We start from the raw sequence: 26,534 nt of genomic DNA, 5'->3' as shown, positions 1-26,534 counted from the left end.
CAAGCAAATACTTAAAGCAACTGTTAGACCTCAAGAATAATTCATTAGACATTTGAATCTCATGCTAATTCTGTATTACCAGTAAGGGTGACTATCTTTCCTTACATGGGGGAACATCCACAGTTTAATAGTAAATAAGGATATAATTAAGCAAATTCAGCCTTTTACTTAGAATAATTTATTATTTATTTTATTTATTATTTAGATTTGTATGCCGCCCCTCTCCGCCCCTATTGAAAGAAAAACAATAGATGGTGGAAAAAGCTTATTGGACATAATTTATTTTTGGCATAATTCAGCTAAGGCACTTCTTAATTTGTTCTGAAATAATAATACTATAATTCATTCTGGAATGAATTTTCCCATGTGATGGCTATCCATTCTTCCAAGTATCCATTGGCCAACAATGTTAGAATACTTGTGTGATACATTTGTTTGAGAATTTTTGTTTTATAGTTAAGATATTGAACATTTTGGTATATAATTCTACAAAGTAAATAACATTTTATACATTATATCCCCAAACCCTATCCCATGTATAAATACTTAGTGGTTAATATGAGTGTGCCTTAAATGTGCTGGTTACTACACATCCCAATTTCCATATCAATCACATGGGAAGAAGTGCTGGCTGAAGCAAGAATTTAAGCACAGAGAAATTATTTGCTATTACTGCAGATATTCGGATTACCGCTACATGAGAAGCACTGGAACATCTTTGTAATGTAACATTTGATTGCATCCATTCAGTACATTATTACAATGAATAGTGAACAATATTTGGCCTTTCCAGATTTCTGAAAAGTAAAAATAGCTTTTTATACTAATATTTTACAATGTTATACAGCTCAATTTAAAAAAAAAGTTTTTTAAAACATTTGCAATTTTATGTTAGTCAATGCAAAAATACACTTATACGGTACTCTAAATTACTGAAGTTATAAATTCTTTTCGTGCAAAACGTACCTACCTACATAGCTTTGATACATTTTCTTGTATGTAAATATCCAACAAAGGTATACTGCTTCCAAGGACATTTTATTAGTATGTTAATCGATTTTCCAATGTTTCTATTCTTTTTGACATTTCTTCCAGTAATTTCAAGTTAAGGAAAACAATTTTAGACTGCTTCAATATTTAATATCAAGAATATCTACTCATGTAATGGACACGCTTGGGAAATCTAGAGTTACTAAGCTTGGGAAATCTACAGTTATTTCTTTTAAAATGAAAAACCATGAAATGAGTCAGTCAGAGCTAGCTGTGTGTAATTGTATTTCCAGTACAGTATTCCAAAATCCAGTATTGATTAGTTCTTGGACATTTCATTTTGGCAATGGGAAGGTGTTTTGTTGCTTCTTTTAATAAACAGCTGAGAGTTAGAAATTCTTACTGAGCTAAATGAAGATCAAGAAATGGTACAAGTGGAGCTAAAAATTCTCTTCTGACCATAAAACTATTCAAATAATTATGTTGTAAACTGTAATGCAATTGTTTTAATTGCATTGGTGTATATTATGTTGGAAAGTACATTGTCGCATCAATAGTAGTATCCTGTTTGTGGTTTTTCCAAAGGCATCAAGTGAAATAGGATACACATCTAGTCTGTTCATATATATTCACACACACACACACAAACAAATAAAATTAGGCTTGTGGAATGAATGCTAAAAAATTAATCATGTCACCAGTTGAAACAGTTCTTGTAAACACCACTTCTCTAGAAGTACATTTCTATGTTGGCAGTTAAATGGTTTACTTGTACTGTACTTGGGAAATAACCAGAACTGGCTTAGACTGAGGCTTCTCTCTAAAAACATAAGATCATCACTGTGAAACAAATCTGCAGGCTCCTTTTGGCACAAATATTTAAGGCAGCAATTTTAGGAGGTGGGATTTTCCATGGAGGGGAGCCTCGGGAATACCAGGATCGCAAAAACGGGCACTCTGCTTGCAACGGAAGTCCGGAGGCGAGGCATCCCGGCGGTGGGCTCGTAAGGTGAAAAAAGTAAGAAGAGACAACACCCCACCCCCCAGGTTCATATCTCGAAAGGTTTGTATGACAAGGGGTTCATATAAGGTACCATTATATACTTTTGAGCTCATTTACTGCTGCAAAAATCATTGGAAAACATTCCAATGATTAAAAGAATCAAAGGCTGCTGAAATTGAGTGGATACTACCAATGAAAATAAGCTTATTTAAAGAAATAATCATTGACAATCTTAATGATACCCATCAAATCACATAAGCTGACTGAACAACAAAACCACATAATATAAACTACCATTTTGTATTTTGCAACCAGCTAGAGGGGGCTTGTGCTTCAACTTCTGGAAAGTCTGGGATAGAACAGTTGGCAGAAGCTGAGACAAATAACGGGAGCTCACCCCATTACATGGCACTAGGAATTCGAACCACTGAACCGACATTTCGATTAAAAAGCTTAGTGTCTGAGCCAGAGTCCCTGGTTTCTGCCTGGTACTTAATCAATATAGCAGACTAACTCTGTGAGCTGCCTAAAGTTCCTATATAATTGTGGTAGGCATTAATGTGACAGACAGAAAGACAGTCGATGGATGGACTGACGGACAGATGATAGAGTAAGTAAGTAAGTTGGGTGTACTGCAGGCCACTGAAGCTGATTAGGTCAGCGGTTCAAATCTCATCACCAGCTCAAGGTTGACTCGGCCTTCCATCCTTCTGAGGTAGGTAAAATGAGGACCCGGATTGTGGGGGCAATATGCTGGTTGTTAAAAAGTGCTATTGCTAACATGTAAGCCGCCCTGAGTCTAAGGAGAAGGGTGGCATAAAAATTGAATAAGTTGAGTAAGTAAGTATTGTGTTACATAGAAGCCAAGGAATAGCTAGGAATCAATACTAATTTGAAGGCACACACAATTACATTACATAATTGATAGGTGGCAAGGTAACATCCACTAATTTTACCTTGGACTAGGATTGGCTTTAGGGATAAAGTGTGTTTGGACAGATGAGTAGACCAGCACTTTAAAATTGATTGAGAAAGTTTGTATGCCTGTATTCAAAAACAGCCCTGCTATCAGCTGATTAGTGCTATTTCAGTAAAAGCTATAGTCATCTGGAACATAACTGCCAGGTATGGGAAGAACTGCACTATGGAGTAACAAAGATGGTGCAGCAGGTAGAGTGCTGTACTGCAGGCCACTGAAGCTGACTGTAGATCAGTGGTTCAGATCTCATCACCGGCTCAAGGTTGACTCAGCCTTCCATCCTTCCGAGGTGAGTAAAATGAGGACCCAGATTGTGAGGGCAATATGCTGGCTCTGTTAAGAAGTGCTGTTGCTAACATGTTGTAAGCCGCCCTGAGTCTAAGGAGAAGGGCGGCATAAAAATCGAATAAATAAAATAAATAATTATCTTTCCCTCCCCCCTTGCAATCAACTGTATTTCTCTACAGAAATAGAAATAGAGTTCATTTTCAAATATATTAACTTGAAAATCTGTATGAAAATTTAATATATATACAGAAAGGATATGTTGCTGAATTAGTTTCTTAAATTCAGTAGTTGCAAAATTCTGGAAATTCATAAGATCCTCACATTTGCATAGGTCTTTCTTGTCATCTGAAGGATTTACTAGAAAAAAAAGTAGGTGAAGTATGGTTAGTTAAATAGAAAGAAAAATTGTTTGCTACAACATATATCCTAAGAATCCTAGGAAATCAAAGTGAATGCTTGGTACAATTGTTTAATATGACAGAAGATAAATTATTATAGTTATACAAAGTAATGAATAGTCTATATAGAAATACATTTTACCTGAAGCTTTTGTCCATAACTGCTTTTCTTTAAAAAGATATTTATGATGCACAGCAAAATTGGAACAGGAAAGAACATCTGTGATTGCTAAGGTAGATGTTTCAGGTTCTAGAGGACAATACAGTAAGACCAGAAGTCAGATTATATTTCATCCTCTTATGAAGTGGTTTCTTTATGTGTATATTGGAAAAAGAACCACCATGTTGATTGACATTAAGCAATATAAAGATTTGCATAAAATTTGGATTGGAAATATTAATCTGGACAGAGTAGAATTAGTACAGGTGTGGTAAATATGGTTTTCAATTGCATCTGTGCCATATTGACCAAAATGTGGCAAAATTGCTGCTGTTTTTGTTACTGTTGTTAGTAGCTATTGTAGGTGGCATAAATATCACTAAAACTGATAACCTACTCTACACCTTCTGTATCTAATTAAAAAGTAATTACAATATAAATGACACAACCATTAGGTTTTCCTCTGACAAGGGCAGAGTGTAAAAGAATCAAGCTGAATAAAAACATGTACACACTGATAATTTCAAACCTTCAGAAAGTAAATTCATTGAATGAAGACGATTTGTTGTTTCCTGGTAAACCTTTAGATCTAGAAAAAAAATTGGCAAAATGAAATAAAATAGGATTTATTGCCAAATGCAGTCAGATCGTGATAGGCAACTATAAACAAGCCAGGTACTGCAACAGATTTTATAATTTAAAAATTAAGTTGCAAGAATAACTTGAATATAAATAAAATTAGGGATAGTTGGTTTGTTACTGATTATGTTTAGCCATTTGAATGTGAACTGGGTAAATTATATTGATTTTATGATATTAGAGACTGGAAAACATTTCCAGGATCAGAGAGCTTTATGGAGAATATATAACACAACCTTTTTTTAAAAAAGCTCTTCATGATTCTTAGGAAGCACACAGGAAATAATATGAAAGACTAGAGTCCATAACTCTAATATTTACTCAATGAGAAAAGGAACATGGAGTTGTATTGTTTCGCATTAGCTCCAGTTTGAATGACCAAAGAAGAGAGATGCTGAAATGTGATAATAAGCCACAGATATCCATTAAATGAAAAAGTAAGCAAATGACTCTTTTTCAGTCCAAGGATGGCATTGTGAGAACACTAGCAGAAATGGAGTGAATGGAAAGTCCCTTTACATTAATGAATATCCATCCACATTATTTTACAAATGGTCCTAGATCGTTGTTAGCAATATATCATAATGCAATGTGTAAAAAGGGAAGGATTTTCGTGGAAGGATTTTTTTTGCAGAATTGTATATGTTATTTTTGTTAAAGTGACTGAAGTAATAGGTACTTTAATTTATGATTTTAGCCTTCAAATAAAGTTATACACTTTTAAAGTGAGAGATTGCAGAAATATTATTCTTCCTACTAGTGTACTGCTCATCATGTTTTACATACAGTACAGTATATTCCAGCAATTATTCAGATGCCCAGAAAGAGTGGGCAGATTTATTTATTTTAATGTCTTGGTTATCCAAACCCAATGGACTCCCAAATTTCTTATCTGTGACAGTTTTATATAGTTTCTTGTGTAGAATATCATGCCATGCTTACTTAGTACCTTCACAGATTCTTTTCTGAAGTTTTTCAGTGATCTCTTCCATGGTTTTGAATTCCTGAGCATAAAAAATATGTTTTTCAACAGGTTCAGAAGCAATGGCTCGTAATTCTTCCTCAATCAATTTCCCTATTCCAACAGCATATATAGTGATTCCTAAAAATGAAACAAGTTTAATTTTTCATAATACAGTTCAAGATTGAGATATAGCATTTAAGCACTATTAATTAATAGAAAAGAATTTTTATTCAAAAAATTATCTACAAAGAGTATTTCAAACGCAACCACAATAAAATGTAAGAGTTTTAATTCAGATGAAGCAAGTTCCATTTACTATCATAGAAATCAACTGGGCAAATTAATTCTGAATAACCTAAGTCCTATTATTTTCATTTATCATGATCAAAATATAGTGTCCCTCAGATTTTTCACAAAGCTGGTTACATCTAATTGCTTTTGTGTAAAAATACGTATTGAATTATTGCCAATCATTGTAATTATGATTGCAGAATCATAATGAGGAAAATCTCAAATGTAAATAAATTCATTTAGACTAGCATTCTATGGGCAAATTTATTCATAAATGCTCATACTTATAATTTTTTATCTGAACTAGTTGTTATAGATCCCTGTATTTTGCAAGTTGATTTTCTCTAAACTCATTTGGATTACAACTGCCAGAATTCCCCAATTCTCCAAACCTCTCTTAACATCAAACATGCAGCGTGCATTTCACTCCTAGAGATTATCTAGAATCCTTCTTCTAAAAGTTAATAAAAATGTCTAGATACAAAAAAAAAATACAGTATATAATTTAGCAATCGCACACATTACTTTTGCAGCTTTCTTTTGTATTTCTTTTACTGTTTACACTTCTAATAAATATTCATCCTACCACTTTGCTTTGCTTTAGTTGCCCAATGAGAAGCATCATCTTGGGCACGTCCATCTGAAAACACAACTGACACCCTGGGAACATTTGCTGAGACACGCCTGGCTCCCTCTGCTTCAGTGAAGCTTCTCTCGGTCATCTGTTTCAGTGCAAGCCCGGCCATGGAGCCTTTCCCCATGTATTTAATTTGTGTCACTGCTTGCTTCATATCTTTGGCTGTGCTGAATTGTTTTAGTGTGAATTCTGTGCGAACCTGGCTGGAATATTGCAACAAACCAATACGTGCAGCTTTGGGAGATATTGTAAGAGAGTCCAAAATTCCCAAGACAAATTCCTTGACAATTTCAAAATTATTTTGTCCTAGACTTTTTGATCCATCTATCACAAATACCAAATCAATTGGTCCTTCATTACATCCTGTTAAAATAAAACAAACAAATGAAATAATGGAATATTGTCAGCAAAAGGATCTATTTCGCCATCTTAAGGATTTATCACATTCATAATGTTTAATGGAGTTGCAAATATACTTATATAAAAATAAATTAAAAGTCATCCATATCAACATATATTTGCTAAAAAAAAGACAAAACATCAAAATGAGGTCTTGTTTTTTAATCTCTGCAATGAGAACCTGATGACTGGAGGAAAAAAATGTTCAGGCTGAATGAAAATTCTTTCCTAATTTATACTTACAGCAGGAAAAACATGCTTAAGCAGTGTTTTCTTCATGTATTAAACAAATTTATATAGCTGCCTATCTCATAAGAAATGATTCTGGGTAGCAGTGTTCTCTCTAAATTTTTTTTGGGGTGGGCGGAAAAGTATAGTGTCTGAGCGGCAGTCCCTTCGGGACTGGGCGGCACAGAAATAATAATAACATTTCCCTCTTGGCTTCTGGGCAGGTTTGGAAAACTCTGAGTTGATGATGATTTTTAAGTGAGCGATTGCTCACTGCTCAGCTTAGAGGGAACTATGCTGGGTAGTGTGCAGTGCACAACACATTTTTAACCATTTCCATACAACATTGCTTTACCTGAAACATCTAAAGTCCTCTAAGCATTCTGTCAATCAGGTGATCCCACTCCAGTGATTACTTTAGGGCCATCATAGTAATTCTATGGCATGCATGCCGGAAGTGGCACACAGAGCCATCTCTCAGAGCATGAGAGCCGTTGACTGTTGCTCTTTTGGGTTCTACCACGCTGGCCAGCTGGTCTTCATAATAGAGGTGATAGATATAAATTACTTACTTTTGCATGTTTTCCCATTATTCCATAATATAAATCCTTCATGGCATTCACAGATATATGAATCATTAATATTAACACAGATATGTTCACAGCCATGGTCAATGGACTTGCAGACATCTCGACCTGGGTACATCAAAAAGATTCTAGTAAAATTTTATGATTGGCTAAAAGAAATAAATAAATAAAAATTTATGCGAAGCAACACGTCAAATAAAAGAATTCAAAAATTAATATTATGTAAAAGAAGTGTAATTCTCTGATCAAATATCAAAAAAAAAAAGTGGGGAAACTTTCATTTCCCAAATGTTGTATATATATATATTTTTATGTATGTTTTTTCTTTTGTCTTGTATGTCACATTTGTAAAATAAATAAATTTTAAAAAAAGAATCTAGTAAAAAACTTCTAAAGATATGATATGGTAAAAGTATTATTTTCTACAATACTTAACTTCTCAGCTGTATATGCAAACTGGATTTCAAGAAAGTCAATTTCTACAAATTTAGAGAGGTAAAATGTCCAGTACTGAGGACAGAAACATGGGAGGCTTGAAATTTCTCAAAAATAAGATATTGAAAATATAATCATATATCAAGTTAATGGGAAAAACATGGGATGGAAAACACAGGAATTTCAAAGGGACAGGAAATATTTGATCTAGATAAGTCAAAAGACTCAAACAAAGGAAATGGAAAAAGGGTATAATCATCAGGGAAACACAAACCAGTAAGTAACTTATATTCCTAGAAAACTGTAAAAATATAAAAGGAGTTTAGGCTTGAAAGCAAAACTAAACAAAGGATGGTTGGGTTGGGGGGGCGGGTTTGCACAGTATCTGTAGGAAAAAAGAAAAAAGAAAAGGGAAGCAATGCAGTCATCTGTAGAAGATGGTAATATAACAGGTAAGGAGATAATAACAAAGCTCCTCAACTCTTTGCTTTATTCTTCTCCCAAAAGAGAAACTGTTCAAATAAAGCTTAGTAGAATAATATTGACACAAAGAGAGAACAGGCAAGTGAATCAAATCATGATATGTTTCGGGAGCACTCAACTACCACAAGTGAGATTAAACCTCCTAGACCAGATTAATATCTAACTATATTAATACCTAAATACCTAATTAGTTAAAGTTATCCTAAAGTCCTTTTCTGTGATCTTTGAGCAATCACAGAGGCATGAAATGTCATAGAAAAAGGCAAATCTTGTTGCTTTCTTCAAAAAAATTGGGAAATAAATTTAGGTAACTACAGGCAAGTTGTCTTATTGCTGATACTGAACAAAACTTCTGATACCAAACAAATAACTAAGCAGTCATTTTGGAAGAGATAAAAGTATTTTCCTCTACATACTGTGTTGATTAGAATACACTTAAAATATTATATTATAATATGCGCCTACAATATTATATCAAATTCTGGCCATTACAAAGATATTAACAAATTGAAAGTGTCCAGATATGACCAACCAAATAGATGAAGGACCTGGAAGGAAAAAGTAATAGGAAAAGCTTGGAAACCCTGGAGTATGTTTAGCTTGGTGAAGAGAAGGCTGTAAGAAGGTATAGTAACATTCTTCAGGTTCTTGAAGGGATGACATGAAGAAGATGACAAAAAAAGGTTCAGAGTTAGCTTAGAAGCCAGATAAGGAAAAGATGGATTTAAATTCTAAGGAAGTAGATTTTGATTAGACTTTAATCTTTTTGGTAAAAGTTGTTCAACCATGAAATAGACTTCTTTAGGGGCATGAAACCTAACCAGAGATGCTGATTATTCATTCCTTTTTTAGCATGATAAATTATCTTCAGGGATGTTTGCTTACTTCTGCAAGTTCTTCCATCCTTGTTTAGTATGAATCCTTCATGACACTTGCAGACATATGACTGACCATCACTATCACAAAGTTGTTCACATCCATGGTCCATCAGCTCACAAAGATCTGTACCTGAAAGTAATGGACAATGCATTTGTCAGTCCGGAGTCTTCATGTGGAGTTAGAGAGTTCAGCCTGACACAACCCAAGGGGGGATGGGAGGGGTAGAGAGTAGTCAAAGGGGAAAGTTACTAGACACAACCAAAGATTCCTTTCTCCAAGCCAAGGTCACCGTTTGTTCTGCCTCAACTGAAGAGAAGAGGAAGTTGATAAGCCGCCGCACACAGACTGGCTCTCGTGATGAACTTGTGGGTGTGGGGGATGTAAGATGAACCTTAACCTAGGTGGGATTCTGGGAAGGGTTCAGAATTGGAATTTAAATGTCAGCGTTCTAAATAGCATCTGAGAAATAAACGAAGTCCCAGTCCAATTCTCTCAATCAGAGCTTGATTTATTAACAGAACCATGTTAGCTACGCCATTGTCATTCCGATTCTGAATCCTTCCCAGAATCCCACCTAGGTTAAGGTTCATCTTACATCCCTAACTCCACATGAAGACTTCGGCCTGACAGCATTATTTTAAATTGACAAAAATACATGTTAAATTAAATATCTATTGCTCTGCTTTCCAATAGTTGCTATCACATAATCGCTATCTTTATTCCTTATCTTATTTTATTAATGTAAAAAAACAAAGCAAAACAAAACAAACAATACCCTGGCCAAGTCAGCATCTACAGTATTTCCTGATACTATTTAATTTATTGACAAGGACTGTAGTTATTCAATAGCTGCAGTTTTGTTATGAATAACAGGCCACATTGACATTCACAGTCAACACATTTCCATGCCAGACAGGTTCAGAAATTATTCACAAAGGCAGAAAATGGGATTTCACATTTTTTCAAGGCTTCAGAATCAACTGATTCAAATTTTAATGAAGAAAAGAAAATCCACATAAAGAAAAGCAATAAAAACATCTGCTCTAAGAATCCTATTTATTTGTATGAAAAAATGTGAACATTTCAGCCAGGAACCTGTATTAGACATTTTCCATATTGTTAGTTAATCTTTGGAGTCTTCGGAGAGGGGCGGCATACAAATCTAATAAATTATTATTATTATTGTTGTTGTTGTTGTTGTCTTTTCTCATATCTGTGGTCAGGAATTCTGTGTATTTTACGTAGTCTTTTATGCGTTTTTGGTTTTGCATGAGGGCTTTTAATTTATTTCATTTATAATTTACTTCTTTTTTATGGAGTCTGTAGGATAGCCTTTAGAGGACCAGTACCATCTAGAGATCTAACTGGAACATTGCACATGCTTTAAAATCCTTTCTTTTCCTTGGTGACTGGATTTTTTAAAAAAAACATTTACTTTTTAAAAATAAAGTTTGATTTTGTTTATCTGTGATGTAAGTAAATTGAATAGCTGGTATCTATAGTTACTTGCCTTCATTTCTTTCCTTCTTTTTTTATTTTTATTTTTTCACTGCCATTTTATCAATTTGAGATATATTACTGTCTAAGTTAAGCCATACTACAAGTGTATTCATTTGTTTTGGACAATACAGATTTAAGGACAAAAAGATACAGAAGCAATTCAATTAAATCAAGCTTACGTTTGCAGGCTTTCCCATCACTCTGAAGCATATATCCTTCAATGCATTGGCAAATGTAAGATGTTTCAGTATTCACACATAAATGTTCGCAGCCATGGTCATTCAGCAAACAATAATCTGCTCCTGAGGACCAGTTTAAACACAATTAATTTATTTATATAAATACATACTCTATATAAGCTGTTTAAAAATTTTCTGGTTTAATTGTCCCTATTTGTTATGTGAACAATACAGACAACTCATTGTGGTGGGAATGTGAATGTATGATGATATTACTTTATTAATCTACAAACTGCCCTGGTTTATTTGGGGCTAAAGTAATTGTCCTTTTAAACTTTTCCTGAAGGTTTATTTATTGTTTCCTGGTTCAGGAAAGAGACAAATTATGGAAAACAGTGTGAGCACTATAGAATATCCCAGCAAGAAACTTATTTGAACAAGTTTTCAGATCCTCATTAATGATGAATCCTTCAGAGCACTGGCAAATGTAGGAATCTCTGGTATTTAGACAGAGTTGTTCACACCCATGATTGAACTCAGCACAATGATCTATTCCTAAATTGTTGTGTTAAGCAGTAAAAGAGAAACACTTGAATTTTCAGGCTATAAAATATCCAGATACTAAAACTTCAGAAACAAAACCAGATACAAAATAATGTATATATTTTTTCTTCTACAGGTAGCAGTTCTATCACAAATAAAAAGGCTTTCTTACTAGTCTTACTAATAATTTATAAAATTGCAAACATGAACCGAGAGTTTTATGAATCAGATATATGCCAAAAAATTAAATGTAGACGGCCATAAAAACAAAAAAGTTGTAGGTATTCTTACTATTTTGGCAACCATCTATATTTGAAAAATAAAGATAAGGTTCCTAGCATTAATTTGTTCTTCTTTTGGGGGCTTTGTAGGAAATCTGTTATTTGTGGAATAAGCAAAGTTATTAAATCACTCAATAAGTTAATTTTAAAGGCACAATATTGTTGTAGGCAACATATTCCTAGGGGATATCTGTTCATATGAAAATTAATTCTGAAATGCTAATTTACTCCTTCTAATAATCTAACTTACTTTTGCATGTTTTACCATCATGGTTTAGACTGTATCCAGTTTGACATTTGCACATATATGATTCTTCAGTGCTAACACATTCATGCTGGCAACCATGTTTACCTAAACTGCAGATATTTATTCCTATGGAAAGAGTAAAATAATAAACATGTCAGGTAAAAATTTGGGGAAATAATGTAATTTTTAGAACACTGATAATAATCAGCATATACTTATAACTATTAAAAAAATCATCTTTCATTTATATTCCCAGAAAGCAAAATTAAAAATTACCTAGGCTCTTGAAGGCAGTTGTGTTTGTGCAAGAAGGAGCATCAAGAGGACTAGAGTTTTCAAAACTTTGGGGACTGGTATTTAAATCTGAGGACTGGCTTTCAAATCGAGGTTTTTTTACTGAGGCTGGCAGGCCTGGCAACTCACAGTGAACTTGAGTAATTGCAGAGACTCACAGCTAGGACAAAGCCTATTTGCATGATAACAGCCCTGCTTCAGGCCCTTAGTAGCCACAACTGCTTTTTAATTGTCCAAAATGCCTTGACTTTGGAAATCCATTAATATACCTTGGATAAACCTATATTGGAGTTAGTACTAAAATAGGGTAGCAGCTACATTGTTTTTGTTTACATAAGGCATTAGAATAGTGTAGTTTCTGGGACCCTTATAAAAAATTAAGACAGATTATGAAAATATTTGACAGATTATATGCTTCTGGTCTCCATTCAACACTTAAACAATTTTTAATTTGGAATGCTTTGGCATTTTTTATCTATTGAAACACTTTCTCAGGAGTAATCTGTCTCAAGCAATATTTAAATAATTGAACAGGTCTATAGTAAATAATAAATTTGCTTTAGAAATCTGAGGAAGAAAGTCTTTCTAAGACTTTTCTTGCTTTCAACTCATCTTTTTGATACCAATTTTCCCCTCTAAATAGCAAATAGAATAGTTAATTCTTCTGAGAGCTTTAATTGCTTATGAAATTAGGCTGAGGGTCACAGATAGTCTTAAGACTCCAGTTCCCACCACCCTGCTAGAGTTTTCAATTTCATATAAGCCTATGACATTTCTGGTAATCAGCTTTATTTACAGGGTTTGCATCAGTTTCCTATTTAAGAAATGTAAAATCTGTTCTAATCATCTAGACCTTGGCTATCACCCTTATTTTTCCCCTAAAAGTGTTTAGGTTTGGGCTTCAAAAGAAATGAGAACTGTTCCTTAGGAAGAATTCTTATGCACATGTTATACTCTAACTGGCACACAGCTTTTGATAAAATAAAAAAGTATGCACACATGTACTTGAATGAATAAACATTGTCTGTACATCTGAACTGAGCATTTTAAAGAAATGTAGGAAGAAGGAAGTTTCATAGGCATCTTCTAAAGTTATAATCAAAAAGAGATTATAAATTATATGTTATGACAGCAAGGTTGATAAATAAAAGCAGATGAACTTACTATACACTTTTAGGGAAACATACTTTTGCAAGTTCTCTTATCCGGATTAAGAGTAAATCCTTGCTTGCATTGGCAAAAGTAGGATTCATCTGTATTGACACATTCCTGCTGACAGCCATGATTTTTCAAAGCACAATGGTCTGGTCCTGAAGATTGAGAATAAGATCTTAGAAGAACAGTACTGGAAAGTATCAAATATACAGAATGTAATGAATATTAGCACCTTGGTTTTAATGAGCACTTTTTATCTTTGGAGATTTGGAGGTAAAACATTTTCTACATATAAAAATTACACATGGTAATATAAAGTTTACAGGCATTCCTAAAAACATAGGAATGTGTTGTTTCATTCCCCCTTCCTTTCCACATACTCCAACTATGTATCAAAAAATTTAATGGGTGTCTTACTCTGCTGACTCTTCAGCACTTCATGGTGTATTGATCATAATTTAATGTAGATACGGGCTTAGGGATTTACTGCATATCATCTCATTGACCATCCCTCTGTCTGCTCTTTGTCTAAGATATAGAGTCAGATTCTTTTGTCTTTGCCTCAAGGCAGTATACACTCTTTGAATCTCCTTCTGACAGGATGTTGCTAGTTGATACTAGGTTTTTTTCCTAATCTTATAATTTTTTTCTATAATTAAGTCTCCTTTCAGTTACATGTATAAAACCTCTTTAATATTTGCTCAGGTTAAATTTTCATTCTCAGGAACATGCACTCACAACGTCAATCCCCAAAATTAAAATGATTGTTTCCAGAGGTGAAATTATTATTTCTAACAGAAATTATTTCCGTTACAGATATTCTGCATGCAAGGAAATACTGAATAATCTTCTTGCTTTGTATGCAAGATGGTACATATAATTTTTGAAGTATTAAATAGCAGAATTGAGATGTGGATAACTTACGTTTGCAAGTTTTTTTATCTGGATTTAGAACGAACCCATTATAGCACTGACAATAATAAGAATCTTCAGTATTGATACACTCATGCTGACAGCCTTGGTTATTCAAAGCACAATAGTCCACAACTGAAGCACAAGCAAGATCGAATTTAAGACAAGTTACTTTGATACAAAACTTTAAAATTAAATACATATAATGTTGGTAATATCTAGTTCTTCACCTATTGCTGACATAGCAGCTAAGTTCTATATAAATTTCAGCGGCATAATTTAAAAAAATGTTTATTTAAAAATGAATCCATAGTCGTATTTTATTGTCATTATTAAGAATTGAAACAACCTATTCCAAAACACACTCAGGTAAATGTAACTTTTCAGCCAAAAGTACAGTCCTATCACATGTTACCAATCTACAATGGATTGTTATAAATCAGATGCTGCAACTACAATAAAATTAGGCATACGTTTGAAGTCCATACTCCCCTGTATGGAGTAAGATTTCTACTTCCGTTAAACAAATACATACAACAAGAAAAAAAAGGAGCCATAAATAAGCTCACTAGTGGAAGTCTATAAAGGCATATATTGTCTGAAATTTGATTTTAAAATAATTTTATTGCAATTAATGGAACTGAAATTAGTCATTTTTAACAAATCAAAATATGACGCTACAGAAAAAAAACTATTAAAGGCCCACACATCATTTCACAAAATAATGTACAACACAGAGTGTTGGTTTAATTGGTTAAAACAATGCAAACCTGCGTTCAAAACCTGGTGCTGCTGTGCTCAGCTCATGCCCACCTACAGTTCAAAATAGGTACAGTACAGGTACAGTATAGAATAGATAAATAGGTACAGTACTACTTTGATGACCAATTAACGGGGATATAAAAGGAGCCCCCAACTGGGCATCCCCTGGGCAACAATGATGTCACCACCTAATCCTTTCAATCTAGAAGTGCCTTGGTGCTTCTGACACAAAAGCAGCAGTAGCCAATACTGAACAATATTTGGAAGCTTTTCATCAGTTTCTTATGTCAAGTTTGTTGTGTTATACCCAAGCAGAAGAAATGCTGATTTTTTTTACTGGAAATTGAAATCTAATCAAAATGTATCTTAAATAACATTTATGTTCAATTGCTTCATGAGATGCAATATTAACTCAAACCTGTTATAATCATCACATTTTAGGAGATGATTCATTGATTTATTCTTGTCTCATTTTTTTCATTTTCTGAACTATGCTATTCCATTTTAAGCTATTCTAAAATTGAGGAAACATTCAATGACATTCGTATAAAACTTTTCTATAATGCAAAGAAGCTCCCATGGCAGTGATGGCGAACCTTTTTTTTTAAGGTGCTGAAAGCGGATGTGTGCATATGCTATTGGGCACGCTTGAGTGTCCACACTCATAATTTAATGCCTGGAGAGGGCAAAAACAGCCTTCCCTGCCCCCACTGGAGGCCGTAAACAGTCCATTTCCTGACTTCTGGTGATCCCAGTAGGCCTATTTTTCGCCCTCCCCAGGCTCCATATGCTTCCCTGGAGCGAAAATGCCCTCTCCTTCCCCCTGGAAGCTGAAAATGCCCTCCCAGAGCCTCCACACAAGCCCAAAATCAGCTGGCTTGCGCTCACATGCATCCTGGAGCTGAGCTAGGGCAACAGCTCATGTGCCAATAGATATGGCTCTATGTGCTACCTGTGGAACACGTGCCATAACTTCACTATCACTGTACTATGGTAAAGCAACAAGTCAACATTCTAACCAGAAACCCTGGAATGCAGCAAGTAATTCAAATGATACAGGATTATATTGGGGCAATAACAGAAATCAATAGCTACTTTATGAATTAGTGCAATTAAAAACAAATACATACTAAAACAATTCTTCCCATCCTCTTCAAGTTCATAACCATCATAACATTGGCAGACATAGGATCCAGGTGTATTTATACATATGTGCTCACATTCATGATTTTCAATCTCACATAGATCCTGGACTAGAAATGATAAAATATTATTATATGATGCAAGAAATATATTAGTATATTAAATATAAATATTTTAGCTTAAATTGGAGTGGTAACATTTTATTCAGCAAATGAAACACTGAACATAAGTATATTTTTGTATGTTTTCTTGTACAGAATCCTTTTTATGTCTGCTGGCACACCCTTTGATAATTTCTGTCCATCTGCAGCAAATATTATAATCAGATAATCAGCTGGTTTAAAACCAAAATCTTTGTATAAGTTTTTGCCCCATAGCAAGAACTTGGAGATGTCATTATAATTTGTATCTGGAATTACATGTTATGTTAAGACATAACATAAAACTTGTACAATGCTCTAGAATTCACACTGGACAAAGGACACTGAACTTAAAGCCAATTCTCCAACATATACTGCAGCATTGCTGCCAAGTAGTCAGTGATGTAGAACAGAAAAAAAAGGCATGAGACATATTTTATTACACATTACTGAAGAAGAACTTTGATGGTTATATTGATTGTATGCTTAATATGTTTCTGTAATATGTAATTCTGCCAGGGGTGCGTTCCAATTACCTCGGTGCCAGTTCGCTCCCTCCTGTGCTGTTTGGGTGCGCTTTGTGGGTGCATGTGCACAGCATCCGCTTGCATAACAATAAAAGAGCCGAGGAAAAAGAAGCCGAAAAAAAGATGGTGACCGCATGCACAGTGCAAGAACTTGGCTTCTGTGCATGCAAGAAGAAATATATTTTTTTTTAAAAGATGGTGACGCCCAGTAATGGGCAGCCAAAATTTTTACTGCCACGTTATGGGTGTGGCTTATTTTATGGGTGTGGCTTAATGATCATGTGACTGGGTAGGATGTCAGCCATGTGACCAGGTGGGAGTGGCTTGAACGATCATCATTGTTCAAGTGAACTGTTAAGTCCTCGACTTACAACCTTACCAGTGTCGCTCGCTGGAGTGACAATTTGTTTTGCGTTTCCCGCGCTCTCCTTCCTGGGTGGTCCCCCCACCCCAGGCTGGGTAGCTAGGCAAACGGGTGTTGCCAGAAGCATAAATGCTGCCAGCGCCGCTTCTACCCATGTCTTCTGCTTGCACCTCAGGTGGGAGGTGGCCGCAGGAGGCTGAAGGGGAGCTGGGCAGGAAAGAGGGAAGCTCGTCTGAGGCCAGGAGGGAGGAAAGAGGACAAAACCAAGAAGCACAGACGCAGCAGGGAAGAAAGGGAGACCCGAGCCGAGACCAGTAATCCAGGAAATGACAGCTGCCGATCAGCTGGAGCTGCGCACACATCTTCATTTCTGCTGTGTTCCACCCCATCCTGCCTGCTGCCCACCCCTGGTGACGCCCACGGCATGGCATCAACCAATCCAGTTTGGTGACATCATTGTGAAATCACCAGTGGGTTGCCCGGACCGGTTCAAACCAGGAGGAACCCACCCCTGAATTCTGCCATGTGAAATGTTGTCAATATTTTCAAATGTTAGTGCACACAACAAATATAGAAATATATTTTAATTTCTAGGTAGATAATAAAGATTTTGTACCTATAAAAATATCTGTGTAAAAAAAGTATGTATAAGTAGGGAAATCTGTGGCACTTCCACTGTTACTGAAGATCAATTCCTATTAGCCCCGATCCATAGTAATAATAAAGAATGTAGTTGTTCAGTAACATTTCAAGGACCACAGAGTGCCCTCTATGTTCGACTGTGTTGAATACTTTATCAAAGTAGACACCATATTTTTGATAGTGATAAATATGGTACTACAGTGATCCCCCGATCATTGCGAGGGTTCCGTTCCAGGACCCCTAGCAATGATCGGGTTTTCGCGAAGTAGCGCTGCGGAAGTAAAAACACCATCTGCGCATGCGCAGATGGTGTTTTTACTTCCGCAGCGCTAGCGAGGAGCCGAAGATTGGGGTTCCTAGGAAGGGGACTCAGCTGGGAAGCGGCACTGGGGTTTCCCCACCGCCCACGCAAACTCCTCGCTGCCGCTCGCCCCGCCCTTCGCCCGCCCACGCCGCTTGCTCGCGCCGCTTCCCAGCTGAGTCCTGAAGCCAATTCGCTTCAGGACTCAGCTGGGAAGCGGCGCGAGCAAACGGCGTGGGCGGGCGAAGGGCGGGCGAGCGGCGGGCGCGCGGGCAGGCAGGCGGCGGACAAGCCGTTCGCTCGCGCCGCTTCCCAGCTGAGTCCTGAAGCCAATTCGCTTCAGGACTCAGCTGGGAAGTGGCGCGAGCGAACGGCGTGGGCAGGCGAAGGGCGGGCACGCAGGCGGCGGACAAGACAAGCGGCGGGCGCGGCAGCAGCGAGGAGTTTGCGTGGGCGGTGGGGAAACTCCTTGCTGATGCCCGCCGCTCGCCTTCCCGCCAGCAAGAGGGGGAAGACCCAGGGAAGCCACCCAGCAGCTGATCTGCCCGGTGCCATCTACGCATGTGTGGCCATAGAAAAAAAGGGCACGCATGCGCAGATGGTGTTTTGACTTCCGGGTTGAAAAATCGCCATATAGCCGTTTCGCAATGATCGGGATCGCAATACCCGGGGGATCACTGTATTCCATAAAGATTATAAAACTGATTAGGAGACAAGGTAGAATACTTTCTATTTTCACCCATTAATGTTGCTCAAAAATCACAGATGGAAACTAATAATTGGAAGCCTATTGGAAAATGTGTGTGAATATTGTGGTTATGAACTGTTTTACCGAGTGTATATTATATGTGATTAGGTATATTTGCATACCTCTAATCTGCAAGTGATGCAATCCTTGGTCAAAATGTTGCATCTTCCCACCATACATTCTACTTATAAAAGAAGTAATACATGAAACTTACTGCTACAGCTTCTCCGATCTGAATCCAGAATATATCCATGTTTACATTTACATACATAAGAGCCAGGAATGTTGATGCAGAAATGGTCACAACCATGTTGAGTTACACTACACATATGCCGGACTGGGGGCAAAAGCAATACATAAGTTAGCACAAAAAGTGCCTTAAAAATCCCATTTATGAACACATAAGACTGTCTCCCCAAAATATCAACAGAACAAAAAATATGCATGTTAAAGTGATAAAACATGCTTCAAAACTGATTTTACACTTTATTACTGTATATTGTAAGATTTTACACTTGTATGCAATGTATATTGTAAGATTTTATACTTCTTTAATGTATATAGAAGTATATAATAATAAATAAATAAATATTGTAAGATTCTTTAAATCTGTACATTTTAAGAATAAATATCAATCAACTAATGACCAAGCACTACAATTTCTTAGTGTAAGGAAAGTAAGTACTGAGCTACATTTTCAGGAACACAGCAGGATTTGCTTAATTTATTATAAATGTGTTTCCCAATTCTATGCAATAAATGTTTTTTTTAATTAAACACCCATTTATGTTTTTCATTCCATTCATGTTGACTTTTCTTCCTGTAATCTCACCACTATTTTCTTTATAATTCTTTTTCTACAGGTAGTTCTCAATTTACGAACAACACTGGGACCAGAATTTTGGTCACTAAGTGATGCAGTTGTAAAGCAAGGTATCACATGACTGGACTCTTAGCAACTGCAACCCTTGCAATCCCCATTGCCATTGTTAACTAAGGACCCATCGCAATCCAAGCAATTCCAGCTCGGTTCTTCCAACTCTCAATACCTGCCTATTTCCTCCCTGCCACTTTGTCCAAGCAGCCCTCAAATCAGTATGTCTAACACAAACCTTTTAAGTATATATTTAATACCTTACCACATATTTTAGTTTGGAACACAGAAGTCAGAGATTCAATTTGGCTGAAGTTTGCAACCAGAAAAACATGTTCTTCATAAGGTTCACTCCCAATTGACTTTAGTGTGTTCATATCAACCCTTCCCACTCCAATGGCAAATATTAGGATTCCTGAATTTCGGGTTTTTGCTGCAATTTCTGCAACTGGATCCTGTGGTCTCCCATCTGTCACTATCATGATAACTCTAGGTACATTCTCCCTGAGTGGCCGAGCCCCTTCAAATTCTGAAAATGCAATGTTCATTGCATACTGAATAGCTAATCCTGTCATGGTTCCAGTGGCAAGATACATCATCCTTTTAACAGCTCTCTCTATATCCTGTTTCTTCTTAAATGTCTTTAGTGAAAATTCATTTTTGACTGTGCTGGCATATTGGATTAATCCCACTCTAGTGTTATCGGGACTGATGTCCAAAACCTGAAGGATGGTTAAGATAAATTCTTTCACTTTTTCAAAGTCATAAGGTCGGACACTCCGAGAGCTATCAATGATGAATACAAGGTCAAGACGTTTATTACTGCAAGCATTTTCTGGAATGAGAATAAAACAAGGCAAAATGTATACAATCAGCTTTATAAAGCAAAACGTTTTCAAAATAAAAGTTTCTGAAAAGTGTTTTATTTCCAGATTAAAAATATTAAAATATAAATTTTAGTGCATGCAGGATTTCTCCACAAAAATTAATATGGATTATAGAATGGAGTTGAACAATGTAAGTTAGTACATGTATTTTTTAAAAATAGATCTAACTACTGGCAAGTATTTAAAGTTATAGCCAGTGATACATACGGGCTTGTTCTTAAAAGTGACATTGCACCATTATTTATGCATTTTATCTATGTGTTGTATTTTTAAGAAGTATTAGTCACATATTTCATCAATTTACTGAAAAAGCCTATATAAAGAATTTTTCTAGTCACATCACTGAAGGAGCCCGTACCTTCTATTTCTTATATAGTCCCTGTGATCTATAGATCAGGGCTTACTAACGTTTTGGACTTCAGGGACCATTAAATTCATAATTTTAAATCCTGTGGACCACTAATATGATCTGCCTAATGACTAGCTGGGTGGCTCTGGGTAAGTGGTCATATGACTGGGTGGGGGTGGCCAGCTTGATGTCACTTATATTGAGTGGCGACTTGTTGGCCTCTACTCGGCCGTCCCCTCCCAACCACTCCTTGCCTCCCCGCGTGGGTTTCTTAGCCCCCTAGAGGAAACAATTGTTGGAGCTAAGCAGCCACCATGAGAAAGAGTTGCAAGATCCAAAAGTTGGATCTGGCTGAGAAGGAAGCTTAGCAGAAGCATCTCACTGAGGATAACAAGCACAGTCTTTCCAAGTAGAGAGAAGACCTGCTTGAGTACAAGGCCAGGTAAAGCACCTGGAGGCTCAGAGGGCTCAGATGGTCAGTCAGTTCCAGGCCATGATGCAATTCCAGTGGAACAAGGTTCCCACTGGCATTGCGGAGAGGGGCGGAATACAAATCTAATAAAATAATAATAATAATAATAATAATAATAATAATAATAATAATAATAATTCTTTGCCACCAGCATCGCTTCCCTCCAGCCTTCACCCAAAACCCCGCACCAGGTGGCTGAAGCAGGCCCCAAATCAGAATTTCTGTCCCCCTCTGACCTACACAAAAGGACCCCAAAGGGGGAGACTCTCTGCATCAACACAAACGTTCATTGTACATATCTATCCCAGAGGCTGTAGTTTGAGGACCCCTGATTTAGTGTAATATAAAAAATGCAAATAATCTTTTTGCGGACCACCAAAATGTTCTCACGGACCAGCATTTGGTGACCGCTGCACTGATACAAAGAATGACAATATGCCATTCTTGATATTTCTGCTCTAGTAACATTAAATTTCCATTGCTTTGATTCTTTATATACATGATGTGAATTACATAATGACATAATATTAACATAAAATTAATAATATTTGCTTCCTTATTTTAGATACAACAGATCTATTATTTCACATGTATCAGGGACATCTGATAGAATTTTGATATAAAGGCTCACTAAATAGGGTGCATTAAATCTAGATTTCAAAAGGAAAAATTGGGTGAAGGAGGAAAAAATAAAGTTTATGTTGTAATTTGGAGGCCAAACCTGTACTGGGAATCAAGCATTTATTATACATAAGCAATGGAAAGAAAAATTATGCATTATGTCATACAGTTAAGCTTCCAACAGAGATTTGTTATCCTAGTTTACTCCAAGATACTGTTACATATTTCAAACATAATACAAATAGACAATAAATCTTACTGAGTAGTATTCTTCAATATGCATACTTCGTTAGAAGTCCAAATGTATAAATTATATACAGATGAACAAAACATTATCCTAGTATGACTTTTTAAAGTATAAAAGCTACTTCCAGAAAGAAATTTTGGTTAAAAAGGCAGTGAACAGAATGGAGGAAACTATTCTTCTGCCTATTTTCCTGCTCTAAATTTTATTGTAAAACTAAGAGAAAAAAAGCTGTTTTGAAATATAGAAAAGAAAAACAATAGTAAACAAAATGGTCATGCACACATTTTTGTAAACTCAATGTCTTCTTCAGAAGTGGTCTTTATTTTAAATATTATAGGAATATATATGTAATACTGTATATAGTTTTGCCTTAATTTGTTTCCTCAAAATCCTAACTCTAATTTTATAATTGCTATTATTATAATTATTGTTATTTACTGATTTATTTCAAAACAAGTCAACAGTCCCGTAAAATATTTAACTTCATTTTTATTTGCTATTCCTTTTTCAATTGAACTCAGCTATTCCATATACACCCCAAGTCTCCTATGCCTCTCATCTGCAAAAGTTAGGAAGATTAAATTATACACATTTCTTTGCTTTACAAACTCATGGCAACTTACCAAGAAAAGTAGCATCATTTCTTTGACTTAAAGGTATCCTTGGAAGCTGTTGCTCCCTGGCTGAAGCAGGAAAAAGTCCAACCAGCAAAAGGAAATATAAAATCATTCTTTTCATTTTCAATAGGTATAATAGGTATAATCAGGACAGAACTCTGTAAGAAGATAAATAAATTATGAACTTTTTCACCAAACCATTGATGCTAAAACAAAATAAACCTTGCTTCTCATTATCTTTTTAACATTTATCTCTAATAACATTAGCAAAAACTTTAGAATGAATTAAAGAAATACTTTTTGGGGACTTGATCCTTTCACATCCCATTCATGTATATGTTGTGCCCATTTGATCTCATTAAGAGATCCATTCCTGAGCACTAAGCATATTCTGGAGAAAGCACCTAATCTCAGAAAATATACTGAATAACATTTTAGGAGTCTCTTCATAAAGGAGGCTGATTGGCAGCACTGGAAAAAAAAGCACTCAATACTAGGCATTAATCATGTTTCAATATTAGATAAAGCAGCATCGAATGCCGCTATTTCCCTGAGAGGCAAAAACTTTGTTGGAATTAGGTCCTTATTTCTGCTATGAAGATTTTTAAGTGAAATAAATGATTCTTCTTAAATGAGATAAGTGATGCAAGGCTGTGGGAAGGACTGCTGTAAGTGGAAATATTTGAATGGTGCCAAGATCCCTTGAGGACATGAGGGAAGGATGAGGGAAGACAATTCAAAAGTATAATTTTAAAGGACATGTCTCATTTATCCCCTCTCAGCTTTGAATCTCCTATATTAGAGTTCCATTTCTGCTCCGCTTCAATAATAATAATTCTTGCCATTCCTTTCCTCTTGAACTTTTTTTGACATTTCTTTCCTTTCTCCCTTCTCTAAGCAGGTTTGACTTAAGGTATTGCGGGGGAGATTGGACTGGACAACCGCCACCATAAAAACTTTCTCCCTTCAGGAACTACGGTAGCAACTCAGAGTATTATGAAATTTGGAAAAATTGGTACAACTGGATGGGTAACAAAAGTAAAGACGGGAATAAAATGTGAAAGAATGTATTAAAAGGAATATAGAAATATCTAACATAATATATGCATTTATAAAGAGGTAATACAAGAAATGTAACATATACAAGATATAGGGTTTAAATCTGTATTAAATTATTGAAATGTTTTCTTTTAAAATTTTGGAAAAATCAATAAACATTATTTATATATATTAAAAAACTTTTAAATTTTTTTCTCCTGCTTTTGTTATTTATGGTCTTCTGGGTTTTTCTTACACCTATCTCTCTCCTTCCTTCCTTTCTCCATTCGCTATCCCTCTCCTTCCTTCCTTCCCCTATCGCTCTCCCTTTCTTCTTTCCTTCCTCCCTTCCCTATCTCTCTCCTTCCTTTCTTCCTCCCTTCCCCCCTTCCTAACTTCTTTCCTTCCTACCTACCTTCTGTATCTCTCCTTCCTTCGTCCATTCCTTCCTGCCTTCCTTCTTTCCTCCCTTCCCTATCTCTCTCCTTCCTCCCTCCCTTCTCTCCTTCCTTTCTTTCTCCCTTCCCTTTCTCCTTCCTTTCTTCATCCCTCTCCCCTCCCTCCCTCCTTCCTTCTGCAGTTTCAGGATTCATTTTGGAGTCTGATTCAACATCTCCCCTACGCTGGAGTGAGTATGTATGTACGTATGTATGTATAGATGGATGGATTCATTGATTGATTGATTGGCTTTGTATGCCGCCCCTCTCCGAAGACTCTGGGTGGCTAGCTGGGGTAACTAGCTGAGGGGTTTTTTTTTCCTGTCACAGGCAACAGACTCCTTCTCCAACCTTCAGAAGTGCCTCTTCGAGGCCAGAGGGAATCACATTTGCGAGAAAGCCAAATCCCAGCCCCGAGCGACGCGTTTATTCCCTCAGACCAAGAAAGGGGCCCGGGCCGAAGAGGAATTGGCGCCAAAACATCTCCCCACCTCACTCTTCGCGCACGCGCGCGCCTCTCTTACCTGCCCCGCCAGGTGGGTCCGGCCGCCCGAGGTGAGGCGATCACGCGAGCCCGATTGACGGTGCCTTCAGAGCTGGCGGCGCAATTCCTTCCCTGTCCCATCCGAAGAGAGAGAGAGGCGCTGAGCCTTTGTGTATCTGCGCGAAGGGGGAGGAGAGACGGCCGGAGGTCAAGCCCCGCCGCGACGGGAGGCTCTGCGGAAGGGTTGCGCCGCCACCTCAGGGAGCTGGAAATCATCGGGAGAAGCAACTTCCAGAACCGCGCGGCCTGCTATGCCTGCCTCTCTTTTTATGTCCCGCCGCAGACTCGCCATTAAAGAATTTAAAGCCTAACTGACTCCTTTTATTTTTAAATTGAGGCTTCTCCATTTCTGCTGAGCCTGTCGGTTGTCGTCGAAGGGACCTTTTCTCCCCTGCTCCTAGGCTACGAGTACGATCCCGCGATGCTCAGCCTTCTCCTGTTTATTTACTTCGTCGTCTTCAGAAAAATAATATCCAGGTTTTTCTTCAAGAAGAAACCAAGATTACTGGCCACCATGAAATACCAAATGATTTGAGATCTGTGATTTTGGGGGGCGGTGGGGGGGCAGAACTAAAGAAAAACCAGACATTAAAACCAGAGATCCTCAGGTTGCTTTGGGGATATACCTCAGAGGAAGAAACATTTCTCAACTCAAGGTGAAGATAAGTGCAAGGATCCCCCTGCATCTTGCATGGAAAGGGGAGACTGCCAAGCAAATGCCTTGCTTCTTGATCTCCTTATCTCCCTCCTCATATTTCAGGGATCTGGCAGAGATCTGGCCAATTTGGACAGAGAATCTAGCAAGAGCATACCGAAGAAAGTGATCTTTGAGATACCAACCTTCCCAAATTTGGTTATGTTTATTGTAGTTGCCTGTGTGTTCTATTGTTACTGAGCATTTTGGCTATCTCAAATAAAATACCATGCATTTATTTTAAATGAGGGGGGGAAGACCCCAAAGCCAATTCTTTATTTTCTACTTTATTTATTCAGGTGCTCACTGGGTGTGACCGTTCAGTTTCAGGCTCTTGGTGTTTCATTAGCAGCACCCTACGGAATTTCCCTTTGGAAAATATGTATAAGCAACATAGCCTTCTTTCAACACAATAGCTATAACCTTGAGATGTTTTTATTTTACATTACAATTAACATTAGGCTTAAATCCATGTATATTCTCCCTTCCCTGCTTCCCAATTTGTCTAGCAAAACAGATTCTTCACTCTTTCTATCCTCATAACTGCAGAAGATAATAAAAATGTCAGTCTACTCCCCTTGATCTCTGTGGTAACTGCCATTGATATCTATCTTCATCTCCACTTCTGGAGGTAGACAGTACCAGAAGAAAATACT

The 26,534-nt window shown here is 36.6% G+C and overlaps 1 protein-coding gene across 4 annotated transcripts; it reads right to left on the bottom strand.

Moving 5' to 3' along the window:
- Positions 1-260: 260 nt before the first annotated feature.
- MATN2 (matrilin 2) lies at positions 261-25,425 on the bottom strand. 4 transcript variants are annotated; one of them, XR_011558745.1, is made up of 18 exons: positions 25,165-25,312; positions 23,172-23,323; positions 20,238-20,807; positions 19,313-19,435; positions 16,364-16,486; positions 14,484-14,606; positions 13,592-13,714; positions 12,114-12,236; positions 11,040-11,162; positions 9,367-9,489; positions 7,549-7,671; positions 6,299-6,712; positions 5,407-5,559; positions 4,348-4,407; positions 3,801-3,908; positions 3,519-3,617; positions 971-1,094; positions 261-797 (listed from the first exon to the last, which is right to left on the bottom strand). XR_011558745.1 is itself a non-coding variant. In XM_070748089.1 (18 exons), the coding sequence occupies exons 2-18, from the start codon at positions 23,284-23,286 to the stop codon at positions 1,042-1,044; spliced, it is 2,706 nt and encodes a 901-aa protein (XP_070604190.1). In that variant the 5' UTR covers positions 23,287-23,323; positions 25,165-25,254; the 3' UTR covers positions 261-1,041. The 4 variants fall into 4 exon arrangements, 2 of the variants coding, with proteins under 2 accessions (XP_070604190.1, XP_070604189.1); XM_070748089.1 differs by adding an exon at positions 11,445-11,594 and having other exon boundaries at positions 261-1,094; positions 25,165-25,254; XR_011558746.1 differs by having other exon boundaries at positions 713-797; positions 971-1,096; positions 3,521-3,605; positions 25,165-25,254.
- Between the last annotated feature and the right edge of the window lie 1,109 nt (positions 25,426-26,534).

The sequence above is a fragment of the Erythrolamprus reginae genome, chromosome 3 (assembly GCF_031021105.1).
Source record: "Erythrolamprus reginae isolate rEryReg1 chromosome 3, rEryReg1.hap1, whole genome shotgun sequence".
In the NCBI taxonomy this organism is placed as follows: Eukaryota; Metazoa; Chordata; class Lepidosauria; order Squamata; family Dipsadidae; genus Erythrolamprus; species Erythrolamprus reginae.
The sequence above is the reverse complement of the archived record's forward strand: the minus strand, read 5'-3'. Positions and strand labels throughout refer to the sequence as shown.

Bases quoted from the DNA above. Each gene is read 5' to 3' on its own strand.
- MATN2 (XM_070748089.1), bottom strand. From the start codon at position 23,286: ATGAAAAGAATGATTTTATATTTCCTTTTGCTGGTTGGACTTTTTCCT. The intron at 20,808-23,171 runs GTAAGTTGCCAT...TTCTCATTCCAG, and splicing joins AAATGATGCTACTTTTCTTG to AAAATGCTTGCAGTAATAAA. The intron at 4,408-5,406 runs GTACTAAGTAAG...TTTTTTTTCTAG, and splicing joins TCAGAAAAGAATCTGTGAAG to ATCTAAAGGTTTACCAGGAA.